Source organism: Vidua chalybeata, chromosome 5, assembly GCF_026979565.1.
Source record: "Vidua chalybeata isolate OUT-0048 chromosome 5, bVidCha1 merged haplotype, whole genome shotgun sequence".
Classification (NCBI taxonomy): Eukaryota; Metazoa; Chordata; class Aves; order Passeriformes; family Viduidae; genus Vidua; species Vidua chalybeata.
In genome coordinates, this window is record NC_071534.1 from 66,730,995 (window position 1) to 66,747,027 (window position 16,033).

Below are 16,033 nucleotides of genomic sequence, written 5' to 3' on the forward strand. Positions count from 1 at the left end.
TCTTGATTAACACATTATGGGGTTCACCTTTAATCCACCCCAACACATTACAAATGCAGGTTGGCCGTGCTGCCAGGGCAGTTTGAGTGACACACCCAGTGCTAAGCCTGCTGGATTTGGGGTGGGGTTTGCCAGAATGCAGGAGCACTGCACAAAGAGGTACAGACACCTGTTTTAAAATGAGTAGAGTTGCTCTTGTAACCCTGTCAAGGCAAGCACTGCCATCACTAGCACGTGTGCCTGGGCATCGTGTTTGAACCCAGAACTCTGCCTTAGCCATCAAAGGTTATCTGAGATGAAATCTGTCTCTGCTGGGAGGGGAACTTTCAAACTGAGCCTCCTGTCTTCTGACAGCACTACACCCAGCTTGCAGAATAACATCCTGAAGCATCTAATTTTTCAGCTTTACTCAATTTGCTTCAGTAATGAGCATTTCTTGCAGGCTGTATTAGATTGCTTGTGCTAACCCAGGAGGATAAAGGAGTAGAGATTATTTTCTGAATGCTACAAAAGAATTAAACCCTGTAATAATTGTGAGAAATCTCCCTGATGATTCAATATAACTTTTTTTTCACTCTTCTAAACCCCCAAAATTGTGAAAGATCAAAATTATAACCCTTTATTGTACATTTCTGAGGAATGATCTTTAGATAAAGAGTGAATTTTCTCCCCAGAAGATGCCTTCTCTTTTGAGCAATTAGATAAGTAGTTAATTATGTATAAATGGTGTGGAGGATTGTTTTTTTGGGTTTTTTTTTTGTTTGGTTTTGGTTTTTTACTCCCATATAGAGTGGAAAAGGTGAAATCAGTCTTTTTATCCCTAGCTGTAAGCCTGTGAAAACCCCTTGCATACAATCTGTCAAAGTCACACCTGAATCCAGAGCTGCCTGCATTAATTATCAACTTTTCTATGTGTTAGTGCTAACATATGGCATCTAATTACTACCTCCAATTCGGCAAAGTTGCGCCACTTAGAATTTAAAAATTATTTTTTAAATTTTCCATTAATGAAATCAATAAAAATAAATTACAAGATTACTCAGCTACCCTCCTCCCTACTTTATTTTTTAAAATAGAGAATTCTGTCATTTTCCCTGAAGCACTGATGCTTTGATCCATTTAAAACCACACTGTCTGTAGGATATGTGCCTGAAAGTATTGACTGTGTTCAAATCCAGATCCAAGACATTTAAGCATGTGCAAATTGTAGGATGTTAATGGCCACAGACAACTTAGAGTCAACCAGGTGTTTGTAAGTTTTTTCAGCATTAGATTGGAGGAACCCCCTTTGTCTCAAAAAGGGAAAATGTCCTTAAAGGATAAATACTGTGAATGATAAATCTAGTAATGGTGGAGCTTTCAAAGTTGAAAACATGCTTTTTTGGCAGAAAATCCTTAACCAAAACTTTCTAGACAGGTTAAAACAACCTGCACGAAGGTGATCGGACCAGGACACACTACAAAATTCATCATCTGCAAATCTTCAAGAGATGTTATGTTTTTCAACAGTAAGAAGCTTTTCAGAATCCCCCTGGGCAGTCAAATTAATTAAATCTGAAGGCAAGTCTTGCCCCATCAACTCTAGGTGCTAAAAGCTTGGTGGAAGAGACCAAGATTTGTTTCATCTGCATGAGCAGAGAAATGACTTAGACACATTGTAGGCAGGGAATGAACCATGGAACAGGTTGCTCAGAGGAGCTGTGGATGTGCCAGCCCTGGAAGTGTTCACAGCCAGGTTGGAGGGGGCTCTGAGCAACCTGGTTCAGGTGTGCTGGAGGTGTCCCTTCCATACCCATCTTCCAGTTTCCATGAGGTGAGCTTGGCCTCTGGTATCAAGGGACAGATTCCTCAGGTGATGCAGACATCTAAGGGCAGGAACAGTGATGCAAAAGAAGGAGCATTTAATCCCAGGAGTCTCTGGCTTGGATGCTCATTCAAAGCTTTTCCACAAGAGACTCAATATGGGGAGGGGGCATTTAATCACAAAGCAAATACTGTTCTTTGAAAACTTCTGTAAATTGAATGAGAGGACCTGTCCTTCCTCCCTGTGGAACTTGAATAGGTCTATCAATCCTTCACAAACATGTACAAGCTCAGAAGAATTGTAGAGTGCTCAACTTGTCCTACACATATTTCCATAAGAAAATTGCTTAGCCTCTTTGCAAACTGAGAAACACGACTTTACCCATAATATCCATTGGGATCCTCCCATGACTCAGAAATCAAAGAGACTCAAGTATTCCTCAAAAGCTCAACTACCATGGATCATGAAAACCAAGATGCCTTGGCATGTCTTTTTTCTTTTCCCCTTTGAACGTATCAATCTGGTTGAAGAGGTACAGTTTACAATTTGCTGTTGGCATTGATAATATACCTCCTCAGATGGATAGCCTGGAGCATATGGGAAACATGTGCCAAACAAACCTCCACATCCCCCACGCTGTTGTTTTTTCTCTTTCTTGATCTCCAAGCTGCTGGCAAACTGTCACACACTCCATGAACCCCATGGCTATGCCCTGCCTTTCTGAGGAGCTGTACCATTATTACCATCATCATGGTATTAGTTTGCTTTCTGTTTCTCCAGCTGATTAAAAAAAATAGTTCACCATCCCTTGAACATGCCTATCAGAAGTTCCCACACTTTTCAGGAACCTAAATTTAAAAAGGTGTTTAATTTGACAGTTGGAACCCCTGAACTGACAATTTGTTTTTTCCCAAAAAATACAAAGAATGGCAAGAAAAAAAAAAGGTGAAAAAACGCAATCCCTTGTGATTTTTATGCTTGGAATAGATGCCAGAAAATAAGAGAGTATTCCCACAGTGCAGACAGGAGTTTCATGCAGATAACCCTAGACAAATAGCAGCAGCCAGGAGCCAACCTACCCTGCTTTCCAAGCAGGCACTACTTGCAGAGAAGGACAGAATTTGCACAATTCCCCACAGTGTTTTTCCAATATGTTCAATCTCCTTTAGAAAGAAACACTTCAGGCAATGAACAAGTAACTCACTGGGAGTCAATTTTGGCCCATTGCCTCTTATTTTTCTAATTTGCCAAGGAAATTGAGGTGAAATTTGTCTTTGAAAGAAGAACCCATAGAGGCCATACTTAGTTCAGAAAGTTCAGGCCAGCATTCCTGTGCCTAAGGGATAATTGTGCCCACTGCTAGCAGTAAATACTAGGGTCTGGAGTCTGGATTCTAATAGCAATGTTCTCCTTGACCCCAGTGGGGCCTGAAAAGTTCAGTTCTCCTGCCCATCCAGGTGCCTTAGCCTCTATTCTGAGCACTCAAAGACAGCAAGAAATCACTGCAAAAAATCTTTGGGAAAATGTTCTTCACCCAGAGGGTGGCTGGGCACTGGAAGAGGCTCCCCAGAGCACAGACTGACAGAGGTCAAGGAGCATTTCGACAATGCTGTTAAGCACATGGTGGGATTTTTGGGATTGTCCTGTTCAGGGCCAGGAATTAGACTTTGAGAATCCTCATGGATGGATATCTATTCTTTCCAACTCAGAATATTCAATGATTCTATGATTCCAACCTGAGAGAGAGAACACCCCCTCCTATACAAATGGGTGACAGCTCATATTTCCTGCGCTCATGGCCACTTTTGTTTGGAAAGTTGTCATAATGGGAAACCTAGCATAATGTGAAGTTTTAATTTCCTTCCAAACTTCATAATCCTTGGAGAAGCCTGAAAAAGGGATGCACTACAATTAGCAAAAAAAGAAGCCTTAAAAAAGCCTTGCGGAGAGATTTAGAGCCCAATCATAATTTACATTTGCAGGTATGTAGATCTCTAAGTGCACGGCTTCTGCCCTGATTACTAATTAATGAGGTGCAAAGATGCCTGTTGGAGGAACCAGCTCTGATTATGTGGGCCTTAAGGGAAAATGAAGCTCTTGCAATCTAAGAAGGCAGATGATATCTTTAACATATATTTTAGAAAATTACAGGAACAAATCAAGGGGCAAAATATACACGTATATATTTTTAAAGAATCACACACTGCCAAGTTGCACTACTATTCGATTATCTTATTTTCTTGAATATATAAACCTGGCATGTTTAATAGATTTAGCTTGCCATCTATTTTGCATGTCATATACATCCACTTAGGCAGTACCCTAGTATTCCAAATGGATATTACTGTCTTTATAGCATTCATTTTTCAATCGTTTTGAGGAATAAGTATACAGAGAGCTCCAAAGTGGGCTTCCCAGCTCATAATGAAGCATATGATTAAAATCTAAATTTGGCTCAGATTCAGAATGGCATCATTCTGTAAAAAGGTACTTTTGGCAAATGTTTAAGGCTGATCATGTACTTACATAATTTGTTAACAAAGGTATGCCTTTTTGTTTCTTTTATTTTAAATTTTCAGCATCAACATTTTATCTCCATCTTATCAATCTCAGGTGCTCCCACATTATCTCACTGGAGAGAACCCAAGGGAAGGGACGGATGCAGTGAGGTAGGTCATGACATACAGCAGATACAAGGAAGACCCTTTTTTGAGGACATTTCCTTCCTTCTCTAAAGCAGAAGATAAAAGGGAGTTCAGAGTTCAGAGCAGCTCAACACCTTCCTGGCATGTCAGGTGTAGGGACACTGCCTATTATTTTCACCACAAAAGGCGTAAAGCAAAAACTCTCACAATGTTGTGCTTACTTCAGTTTAGAGAAAGATACAATTAAGTACAAATAAATTGAACACATACCATTTGACTTTTCACTATCTGCAGGTTTCATCTGAATAGGATGATGCATCTAAAAACAAAAATGAAAGAGAGTAAGGCAGGTTGGATATTCATAAAAAATCAAGAGCAATGTTTTTAATGAAGGGCTAAAAAGAGACACGATTTAATATTAAACATGTTGAAATTATATAAATTCAGAATACCACTGTGTATTATAGGCTTATAAGAAAAAATAAAATGGTGAAGGAGTATTTTATAATGAGGAAGTTTAAAAAAAATAAAATATCATTGGGCCCATAGGACTCATATAAATCTTTAACTTGCTGTATCTAGTTTCAGAAGACCTCTAAAGTTACAGCTCTCATTAGTTTATGGCATGCTTGGTTTCTGTTTTACCAACTTTTTTTTTTCCTTGAGCACAACCACTGCCAAAACCAAGATGTAATTTTCAAGTAATTTAAGAACTAGCAAGCATTTCAAATATACTCAGAGGAGTTGAGTTTGACAAATGAACTTTGCTTGTAATTAAAAAACTCTGCTGATTCTTTTAGGATTGAAGAAGAAGAGATCTTGATTCCTAAAACAGCCTCCTATAATTGTTTAGTATCTCATATTTTTGTTTTAGAATCCATTACACATTCATTCATAAAGCTTCCACCACAACACATAACAATTCTGCCTTCCATAAAAATTCCAAATCCTTTTTCCTGTTCAACCTCTTCCTCCACTCATGTCCCTCTTACTGCAAAGGAAACCAACCCATGTCTGCAGCGTTCTGTGCTGAACATCCCACCTTGGCACACTCAGGCTAGTGTGTCCTCAGTGTTTTTCTACTAAATGATACTGCTCCCACACTGAATTGTTGATAGCTCCAATAAAATTTCTACAAATGGTGTTTTTGTTCTTTCAGGAATAATAACACCACAGCAGTTGAGCTCCCTCACAATCAGAGTTTTCCGCAGGAAATTGGTGATAGCCAGCCCTGTGGCCACTGTGGTGTGTTCAGGGAAATTTTATTACAGCTTCTCAAAAGCCTCCAGAACTGACCTCACATTGAGATTCGATGTGGGAGATGTTTAAGCTTGCAAAAAAAAACCCCATTTTAATTTTCTTTCTTGGGCTCTGCATAGTTACTTGGATTTGACTGCACGAACCTTCTGGCAGCAGCAGGGCCACTGCCTTTTCTCTCCTCAGCAATTCCTTACCAATTCACGTGAACAGGTGAAGAAATGTATGCTTTTTCTACTTTTGTATCATTTTTCAGTGCAGCGCAGCTGCGTATTGCCTGAAAATGTCAGCAGCAATTCCATTTTTTTAATAAAAGATTGTTATGACAAACTCTGGGAAACAAAAACAGCTGAGCAGGAGAGAACATCCATGCCCTCATATCAAATATGCTTTCAAAGCTGCACAGAAACCCACATCTGCATTGCTTTTGGTGAAGTAACTTAACCGCCAGGGAAAAAGTTGCTGGATTCTTCAGAAAATATTGCTGTGAATGTTTCCATTAGATTTACTCAAAGTCCAGAATGCTCCCTGGCCTTGCAAATCAATGTATTCCCTGTGCTGCTTGCACAAGTCCCCAGTGTGTCCTAGGGAAAGGCAAAGCCACAAGGTAGATGCAGTTGTAGGGATGCATACATTTTCTTCAGTTTTAACAATTCTGCTCTCTTTGAATCATTTGTTTCCTAAATGGACTTTAATAGCCCAGCACTCGCCTGCTACCACTCTTAGATCAGTTTTAAAGAAAAAAGGGAACTTCTATTGTTCTCTGTCTTCTTAAGTACTTAGGATTTTTCCTGACATCAACAATACACTGGGCACTGCAGGAGACTTAAAATTTGTGGGCATGTGAGGCAGCATGTCCACTCAGCAAGCAAAAACAGAAAGAAGAAAAAAGGTGTACAAGGCCATTGCAGGTTACTGATGTCTCTGAGGAGCAATGGAGTGGTGAGACAACCACTCCATTGGTTGAATGAGGAAAGAAAGGCAAGTATTGAAAACTCAGGAATACGCAGGATAAAAGAGAAAAACCCATCCCGGTTTCAGGCCTTTTGTAGACAGAGAATCAATCTATTGCTCTTTACAGATGCGTTTATGTGCCCCTAAGAGGAGATATTTTGAATACAGGCTATCCTAACAACGTTAAAAACCTCTCACTTTTCAAATTGCCCAAACCAGAGAAGCCAACTTTAGACCAAATTCAGGTGAAGAAGTTATTTTTGCAGCCCATGGTCACAACACAAAGATCAGTGTTACCTGACAAGCACATTTACAAAGTCATCCTCTGCAGTCACACATCATTACTCCAAGTTCATTAACTCAGTAATCTGGTACATTCACAAACCAAGAGGCAAGATTTAACACGATGCTTCAAATAGGTTTTGACTTGATTTCAAAAGTTCCTGCTAAAAACTCATGGTCCAAATTCTCTTCACACCAATATCAATATATCACCAATATCAAGCTGAATTTGGGAGTGATGCCATTGTGCTTTATATTGGTGAAAAACTAATAAAAGATTCAGCTCAGGCCTGGAGAATTTAAACTGCAGAACACCCCCAGAAAAATGGGTGTGATAGACAGACCCGGCTTCAGTAAAGAGGAAAGAGGAAAAATACCTTACTGATAGTTTCCTAACATGAGAGGGCTCATGTTGAAGCTTGTTTAACCCTGACCATCACCAATTGATACATTAACAACCTTTAACACTAGATTCAATAAAACATGCCATTTATAACCTGAAATGGGTTTTACAGAGTCACTGGTTCGCATCTCATTATTAAACTCATTGCTGACCTCTAGAGACAACTGCCGTGACAATACATATTATAAGCTCTCTACCCATAAAATATTTAAAGGTAGGTGTAAAAAAGAAAAGAATGACTCTCAAAGAAGTGTGTAGCGAATAAGAAAATTAAAGGGGCAGAGACAAAAGTTAAATAGGTACTATCCTTTCGTTCTACAATGAGCAGAAGACAAAATAATCTGTATGTTTTATATATTTCTTGTATAACTGCAGGCTATAAAATAATAAAATATCTATGCTTTCCTAGGCCCTCCAAAAGATTACAGATGATATAAAACTGTTTCAAATTAGATGCCACTCACTAGAATCATGTCATCTACCGAAATGAAGGATTTCCCGTCTTATCGGAAAGCTGTTATTGTAACTATTCATCACTTATGGATCCCAAGGTAAGTGATTTCTCAGTATGTCATGTTGTCACACAGAACAACAGGAAGCATTTTCTTCTTTTCTTGGAGAAAGCTTTGCTTATGAAAATACAGTATTTATGAATGCACACTTACAATTAATAAAGAGGCAAGAACAAGAAAAATAACCTCAGCAAGTAATTTATTACCTTGAACATCATTCTGTGCTCAGCACACACAGTAAAAGAGAACAACACAGCTCTCAGGCAAGTTCTTTCTGAGCATGGGCAGCTGCCCCTGGCAAGCACTGTGCATGGGGATATCAAACCCAGGCTGGAGTATGGGCTGTGAGGAGCAACCTCTCCTCATCAATATTACAGAGAGTTCTACTGAACACACTTGTGCAGCAAGCAGGGCATCACCTGCCTTTGCTCTAGGTGCTCTCTGTCCATCAGTCTCAAAACACACCATGCCACTGTTTTACAGCTGAGAGCAGGCAAATGCCTGTTGCCCAAGGTTGCCAATGCCTTGTGGCAGTGCTGGCAGCAAAGTGGGGGCTTCACTGCTGCTTGTGCTGTCACAGAGGCCACCCAAAGCCTGGGGCCAGGAATGTCACTACCTCTCCTTGGGCGTATCCCAAGCAGGGGTGCTGAGGCAGTCCATAGGAATCAAAAAGGCAAAGAAACAGTTGTCAAACATGCAACCCTGAAAATCCCCCCGAAATTAATGAGAATCTGGCTGCTGGCTATGTCCAGGGCAGCAGCAGGAGTGCCAAGGCCTAGAATTACAATGAATAGTTACATCTTTCAACCCCCCTTCCCCTTTTTCCTGAGTACATCTCGCTGTACGTAAACATAACGTCATTAGAGAAAAAAACACAGCAAAGCAACCCAATGCATCTCAAAGGCATGCCACCTCTCCAGCTTTAGAGCATCAAAGTCATCTTTTCAACAAAAATAGCAGTACCTATTTACATTCTTGTCAAAGCCATGTGACATCTGCATGGGAGAAAACAAGCCGGCTAAGAGTCTATTTCTGGCAAAAATATTGCAAGGAAATTAGATTAACCTGGGTGGAATTCTATCTGGGAATTTGGAGTCTGTCGTGGTGATTAAGTCATCATTTCTGTCAGATTACTCTAATCGGCTGTCAAATACGATTCCACAACCCCATCTGTAACTTGGCATCCTCGTTATTCAGTCGATGTTACCTTCTGTATACAAAACAAACACCAAACAAGGAGGTGTGTGCAGTCTAGCATTTAGCAGAGTCATTAGCTGTGATTACTATTGTGTGGTTGCACATTGCACAAGGCGATCAGCTCATGGTTTGTTTTGTTTAGTCAGGGGATGCTTCAAATCAGGTGCAACCTTAAGCCTGAGGTGTCAGGGGTGAATGGGTAAGAACTGTCCCCAGACATGGACGAGCATGGGATTGGCACGCTCCAAGTCACCACTGCATCAACAGCAACTGCTTAAATCACATTTCAGAGTTGTCAATATATTTGCTGGAAAGGCTTTTGGACACCTGCTTTCCATCAATTTTCTGAAGAGAAATGGGCATTCAGATATTCTGGGTAGGCTAAAGACTTCCTGTGAGCAGCAATTTCTGCGAGTGAAACAAGGTTTGTAGGAGGAGGCAGTTGGCACTCGAAATAGTCTGTATTGGCTGCTTTAAGATGTTACACATGAGTATGATAGTCTTACACATGTTTTTGGTGATTAAAAGCAGGAGATGCCTTTCAGTGAATGTGGAGGAGCTGATGGGCTCATTTTGCTGCAGCTGTGTTGAGTCTGTGAAATTTGGATACCCTCAGCATCTCTGAAACTTTGGCCACCTAGACTGAATTTTTTTTTTTTTGATGGTCCATTGCAAAAGCACCTTCATACATTATTAACGCATCTGTTAGCAGCTTTTTTGGTCCATTCCTGCCACTGTGGATGCACATGCCTTGCTCCTGTAATTTCTTGTGCCTTGAGGAAGGAAAACCTCTTGTCAAGAAAGGACTCTGAATGCACATCAGACCTGCCCACACTTCACCCAGCTCAGCATGGCAGTCAAAGACCACCTCCTGAAGATCCTTTAAAGTTAAGCAGAATGTGACTTTTCACCATCAGAGTTGAGGGATTGCATGTAGAGAATGTTATCCATGACTCCTCACTCTTTACCACTCCTGTCATCACCTTTCTATAGTCCTTTAAAGCCACCAGCAGACTTCTAAAGCTCTTAGCCCTTTTCACACCTGTCCCCTTCCTCCCTTCCCTGTCATCTGCCCTGACTAGAAGTTTCTAGGCATGACCCAACTCAGTTTGTCCCTTACCTGTCACCCTCACAGACCACATCACAGAGAAACACCACACAAAATGGAGCTAAACCTCCCCCAGGCAAAGGGTAAATTTGAAGAACTTGGGTTACTTGGGTAACAACCAAACTAAACAAAAAGCAATAGGATTAAATGATGACAGCTTGCATGCATCTTGTCATTTCTAGCACTTTGGGACTCGCTTCTTGCTTGCATTAATCACTGTTGAAGCCAAAGGAGACTTTCGCATTTTCTACATCTCAGAACTCTAAAATGTCAAGAGAGAATGTGGGAGAGAGAAAAGACATTAGATCTTAATTAAAGCCTAATTTTCTTTTTGGGTGAAGAACTGTAAATTCTGAGACTTTTGGAATCAACAGGAAAACCAAAGAGGAAGGAAATATTAAAAGGAACAGCAGAGACAGGCTAAGGGCTTGGAAGAAAAGCACCTAAAGAGGGACCAGCATGGAAACCAATGGGGAAAAAATTATGTTCTTTGCCTAACTCTGGTCTGGAAATTAATTCAAAGTTTTGTCCAAGCTCCGATCCAATTAGTGAGTGCAGTTTAATTAGACCAGTAGTCCAAGGAAAAAACAAGACCAACCAGGTTTCTGAGAACCTCTACTGTGTCTAGAAGTCAGGAGGGAATGTATTGACCTACCAGAAGATTGGGGGAAGAAGAGAAAATACTCCATAAGCACCAGAGAATTAAATGATTTTCAGTGTCTTTAGAGACCATTATTTTTCTGGACTATTACGTGCAGATACCTCTTTACCCCCTGCCCCACCCCTCATTTCAGCTTTTGGCTCCCCAGTTTTTCCATAGGATCTTTCAGAGGAGCTCTTGAACACTCATTTCTCACATCATTTCATTGCCAGCTGTTTTTGCTTTTTTAAACCCTTGTGACTCACAAGTAATATGAGTTTCCCAGAAGTGAAGGAGGTGTATTTTCCTATCGAAAAGAACTGCTTAGAATGACTCCTCTGGGGTCAAACTAACTTGAATTACGCAGTCAATATCTGGCTAGTGCTTTGGGAACTTCTCTGGGAACTGGGGATAATCTCCAAGGTCAAATAAATACTAGTGAATAAAAGAGGCAAAGGACTGCTCTCTGGATCTTAAAATACGTGGCGTGGCACAGCTTGCATTTACACAGCTCTACTCCTCCTTCCACTCGAAACAGGATATCCTTGTCCATACTGTCCAGTGGGAACAGTGTGTAGCCCATGTTATTCCCCTAAATATGCCCACACACCAGGCAGGAAAGTGCTAACCAGCACCATGCTCCTGCTGGCTTCACCAGCACAGGCAGAGCTTTGGATTCCCAGTATTGGTTGAAGTCATTCACCTTTTCTTATTCATGGATAAAATGTGCATTTATCACTTAGACTCTCACAAATAAATGTAAAGCAGTTGCTGTAACTGCCTGAGCGATGGCATAGCTAGAAAATTGTTTGCTGTCATCCTTTCATAAATCCCAATTTAAGGGATTTAAGCTGTGTTAGCCATTCATACAATTTTAGTAGCATAAGAATGTGATCTGTTACTTGGCCTCCTAGATTACTATCAGACATATATACATGCTTTTTTTGGAGAGAGAGAGAGGGAGAGGGAGGGAAGAAAGGAGGAAGAGAGAGAAGCAAGAGAAAATTAATATTGCTGGTGGGTGCCAAATATGGTTCATGCAGTAATGCATAACATCATTATTTTCTATTTAGAGCACAGAAACAAGCATATAGCTTGCTTAAAACAAGTTGTTTTACCGGAGAACACTAAAACCACTGAAATTCAATGGCTTTTGGAAGCTTTCCAACTCAGTTATTTGCAATCCACTACACTCTGTGGTTTCAATTCAAGTTAAATTAAACATTAGTTAGGGGACTAAAAACAATGCTGTGCTTTAAAATAATAATAAAATATAAATATTATTATTATTATCAATAATTCTTCATCTAGTGATCCCTTCTACAGTCACCCCCACATCCTGCTGTTTCTCCCATACATTTACTAATTAGGCTGTAGCACTCAATCTCTTTTAAATGTTGTACCCTTATATAGAAAATTAAAAAGTTGGATATCTTAGAAGTGACCACTTCCTAGTGTACAAATAGCTACTGTTGCTCTTTTAGCAGTTCTCCTCCATATTTAATTCCTTAATTTCTTACCTCCCACACTAATGGCAACAACTCCAGGGTACAGGCGAGCCAAATGAAGTGGAGATAAAGAAGGGGAGTGTCATGGTTTGATACTGGTACAATGCTAGTGCTTCTATGAAAATACACATTCTCAAATAAATGCTGTGAGATGTTATCAGGAACAGAGTAGAGCAGGCTTAAGCTTAATAACAAAGGAAAAAAACTTTATTAAACTACTACTACAGAAGACACACACACTAAATTTAGGATGAAGACCCTCTAAAACACCTCTCTTCTTTTCAATTTCTAAAACTACAGCTACTATGAAACATCACCTGGGATTCCTGATCAAATTGCTACTCTTCAGATAATCAATATTCAGTCTATCAAGGGAGAGAGAAGTCTCTCTTGCGCTATAGACCCCCCCCACCCAGGAAACACAGTTGCCACTTCCTGTGTTTCCATGTCACACATGGCAACCGCCTGGAGAAAATTTGCTAGTGTGATACTCTCTTTTCTATGTCACAGTGCTCTCACTACTGTGCATGGACAGACTGCTCATAGGGTTTCTTTTTAAGGATGCTTTGTAAAGGACTAAAGAAAAACAACAGTTCAGTTTCTCATTTTGGGACTACAGTCCCCCCATTTCCCCCTGGGGCCGAGGGTCCAACAGCTTCTCTTTTTTGGGATAACAGTCCCCCCTGTTTTCTTCCTCCCCTGGGGCCGAGGGTCTAAGAACAGAGGGTCTTCTTCTTTTCTTCTTTTCTGAAGACAGAGGGCATCACCACATCCTCCTCAACTTTTCTCTGTTCACTCCACTCCTGTCACTCTCAGCTGCTGAAGCAGGTCTCTTGGCTCACCACTGCATCCCCTTAAAATGCAGTCTCTATTACAGGAGAATTTGGTTCAGTCTATGGCTAACAAGAAAAGTCCAGCCAAAAGCTACTCCATCATCTCCTCTCACCTAAAAATTTCTTCTTCTAACATCTCAGGTCCTGGACTGTCTCTCTTCCACTACAAATCGAGAAGGAGTAATATTTTACAAAGCCCTCATTTCCCAGGAAAGGGTTAAAAGTTCAGACTCCCCGGACATCTCTGCCCAGAACTCCCAACTCCCACACTGGGCATCTTCCCCCCCCACCTTCTCCTTCTCCTCTGCCGGCAAATCTCCAGGTGCCATCAGGCTCTCTGTCTCTTTCTCTCTGAGGGGGGGAACAAAGGCATCTCCGCTTCTCTCCACCCTTCCGTCCGCAGGAGCTGGCTCGGTTCCAGACCTTCAGCCCCTCGGCCTACCTCGACCAGGCCGCATGGCTGCCCCTCCTGCACCCAGCCTGAGGCTGGGCAGGGAGGTCTGCACTCTCTGACGACCAGAACCAAAAAGAGAGTTCTCCTAAGAGTTCTTGCTTTTAACCCCCTGTGTTCTCAGAGGCGTGTCCATACTTTCCGTAGTCACTCCAACTGCCAATATCCAAACATGACCACTAATTAGTTTGACCCAACTTCCTGAAAAAAAAACACTTCCATGTCAAACAACAACAGGGAGGTATGGCCAAAAATTGTCTCTTCAAAATCACATGGAAAGCAAAGTTATTAACGATCTTTTCTTCAAACAAATGAGCCTTTACAGAACCTATTCAATCCTAAAAATAGACATTAAGTGGGATTCTATAACTTGTTGGGAATTATGCCTTGGGGATATTTTGCATCATCCATGCTTAAAAAGCAAACCCATTAGACATCTGAGCAAAACACCAGATATTATTTTAACAGTAAGAGTTATCCATCTCATTGGCAGCAGCAATCACTTCTGTTGACATTTTGCCAATTGAAGTTTGTGTGTCAATGGGGTGGGGCAGGGAGATAACTGAAGTCTCCATGTGACGTTAATTGACTGGGTTTTACCACCCACTCAAGGTGATTGCAAGGGGCAAAACCCGCTGCCCAGTTTTGTGGGAGGAAAACGGAGCGTGGCGAGGTGGCGGCTTGCCCAGCGCCACGCAGGGAAGCTCAGCATGGCTTGGAATGAGGATCCAGGGGGAGGGAGCTGAGCTGTCCGCACTGCACCAAAGCCCAAGCTCCTCACGCTCTAATTGATTCCTCTCCCAACACCCCTGTGAGGTACTCACTGCTGCTATCTCTTTGCAGCAGAAAGGAAGAAGGTGGGAAAAAGGCAGAGAGGCTCCACGTGATGCACCTGGAATCATTCCACAATTGAAGCCAAGTCTGTCAAGCCAAAATCTTGTCATTTTATCATCAGGTGTAGGTAAGACATTATTTAGCAGGTGTACTCCACACAAGCAGGGTTTTAAAATATTTTTTACAATATTACTCCCTAGCCACCCTATTTGAGAGGTGACATAAGAACCTGAAGCAGTGATCCAGGGCTGCTGGGGGAACCAAATGCCAGCCAAGATGTTGTGGCTTTGGGATGTCAGCTAATAAATAATGCAGCCCTGTTGTGCATTGGGTGGATTTGGCCAGCATGACCTAAGATGCCAAGACTCAATTCCCGGCATGACACAAGCCTTCCAGTCAGTGTCCCACTGGACATGACTCAAGTGTTCTGAAGATGTACTTTCTTCCATCTCCCCAGTTGGGCGTTTGTTTCCAGAAGTCAACAGGAGATCAAGACTTTAAAGGGAGTACTTTCCCTTCAAATCTAAGAACACCTCCTCCTCCCATATTAGTATTTGGAAAACAGAGCCAAAGCAAAGCCTAAACATGCTACCTATTAAGTCATCTTCTATGTAAAGTCTTCCCATGGCAATGACAGAGGTCCCTAAACCATCTTAAAAGGGGAAGGCAGCAAAGCAGAGGCGTTCTTTCTTGAGTGGTCTGCAAAGGCAGATTTCACTTTTCTCCCAGATTCCCCACTTAGGGGGCACTGACTCCTGAGAGCATATTCAGGGAATTTTGCCCTTCTCAGAATCTGTGAAAGCTAGAGAAGAAGTTCCCATTTTAAAAAAGACCTTTCCTGCTGCCAAATGAAAATATTCAAGTAGCTCAGTCTGTGGTCACCATTTTAGGGTGCTAATGCTCAAGCCTGGTCCACAGGAAACCCCTCCCTTTCTACATAAATCCCTCTGATTCCACATCAACTTCTAGGATAATTTTTAGAAATTTGTTAAGAAAACAAAGCAATTCTCTACCCTGTACTTCTTCTTCCCTAAAAACCCAGTCCCAACCTAAAATAAAAAACTTTTCTTTCAGGCTACAAATGACTGCAAAGAAATTTAGTTTTAATCATAGGTTTTTAAAAACATGCAATGACTTTTGTAATGCAAAACACAAGCTCAGTTCTGAGAGAGGCCAAAGTGAGCAGGATATAAAATGCTTGTTTTGCAGGAGTTTTATTTAAAGACTTATGCTGTTCTGTGCTTGCTTGTTGTCCTCTGTGAACTATGCTCTGGGAAAACACCATGTGATTACGCTCATCAATATCCTCTACCTTTGCTAAGCTGGAATTCAGGAGATAACCCTTTAAAAGGAATGACTAGCGACAGCAGCATTTCAGAAAGGCAAGAAAGCATATTCAGGGGCTCCTCTGTTTCACAGTGTTATCTCATCTGGACTTATCTTCTTAATGTTTTACTTTCATTCAATAAGAGTGAAACCAGCCTCAGCCACTCCCCCAGTTTCACATCACAGATTTTTCTGTTCATTTGCTAAGTGGATCTTCTGCCTGACTCTTTCCGCAGCATGGAAGGTCACCTTGATTCAACAACGCTCTTGGGCTCCTCT

The 16,033-nt window shown here is 41.3% G+C and overlaps 1 protein-coding gene across 9 annotated transcripts in view; it reads right to left on the reverse strand.

Annotated features, from left to right (window-relative positions):
* CELF2 (CUGBP Elav-like family member 2) overlaps window positions 1-16,033 on the reverse strand; it is a 540,383-nt gene that overhangs the window by 65,869 nt on the left and 458,481 nt on the right. For all 9 annotated transcript variants that reach the window (XM_053942011.1, XM_053942012.1, XM_053942013.1 and 6 more), the window contains one exon: window positions 4,720-4,768. In XM_053942011.1, coding sequence (XP_053797986.1) covers window positions 4,720-4,768 — 49 coding nt within the window. The remainder of the gene's footprint in view (window positions 1-4,719; window positions 4,769-16,033) is intronic.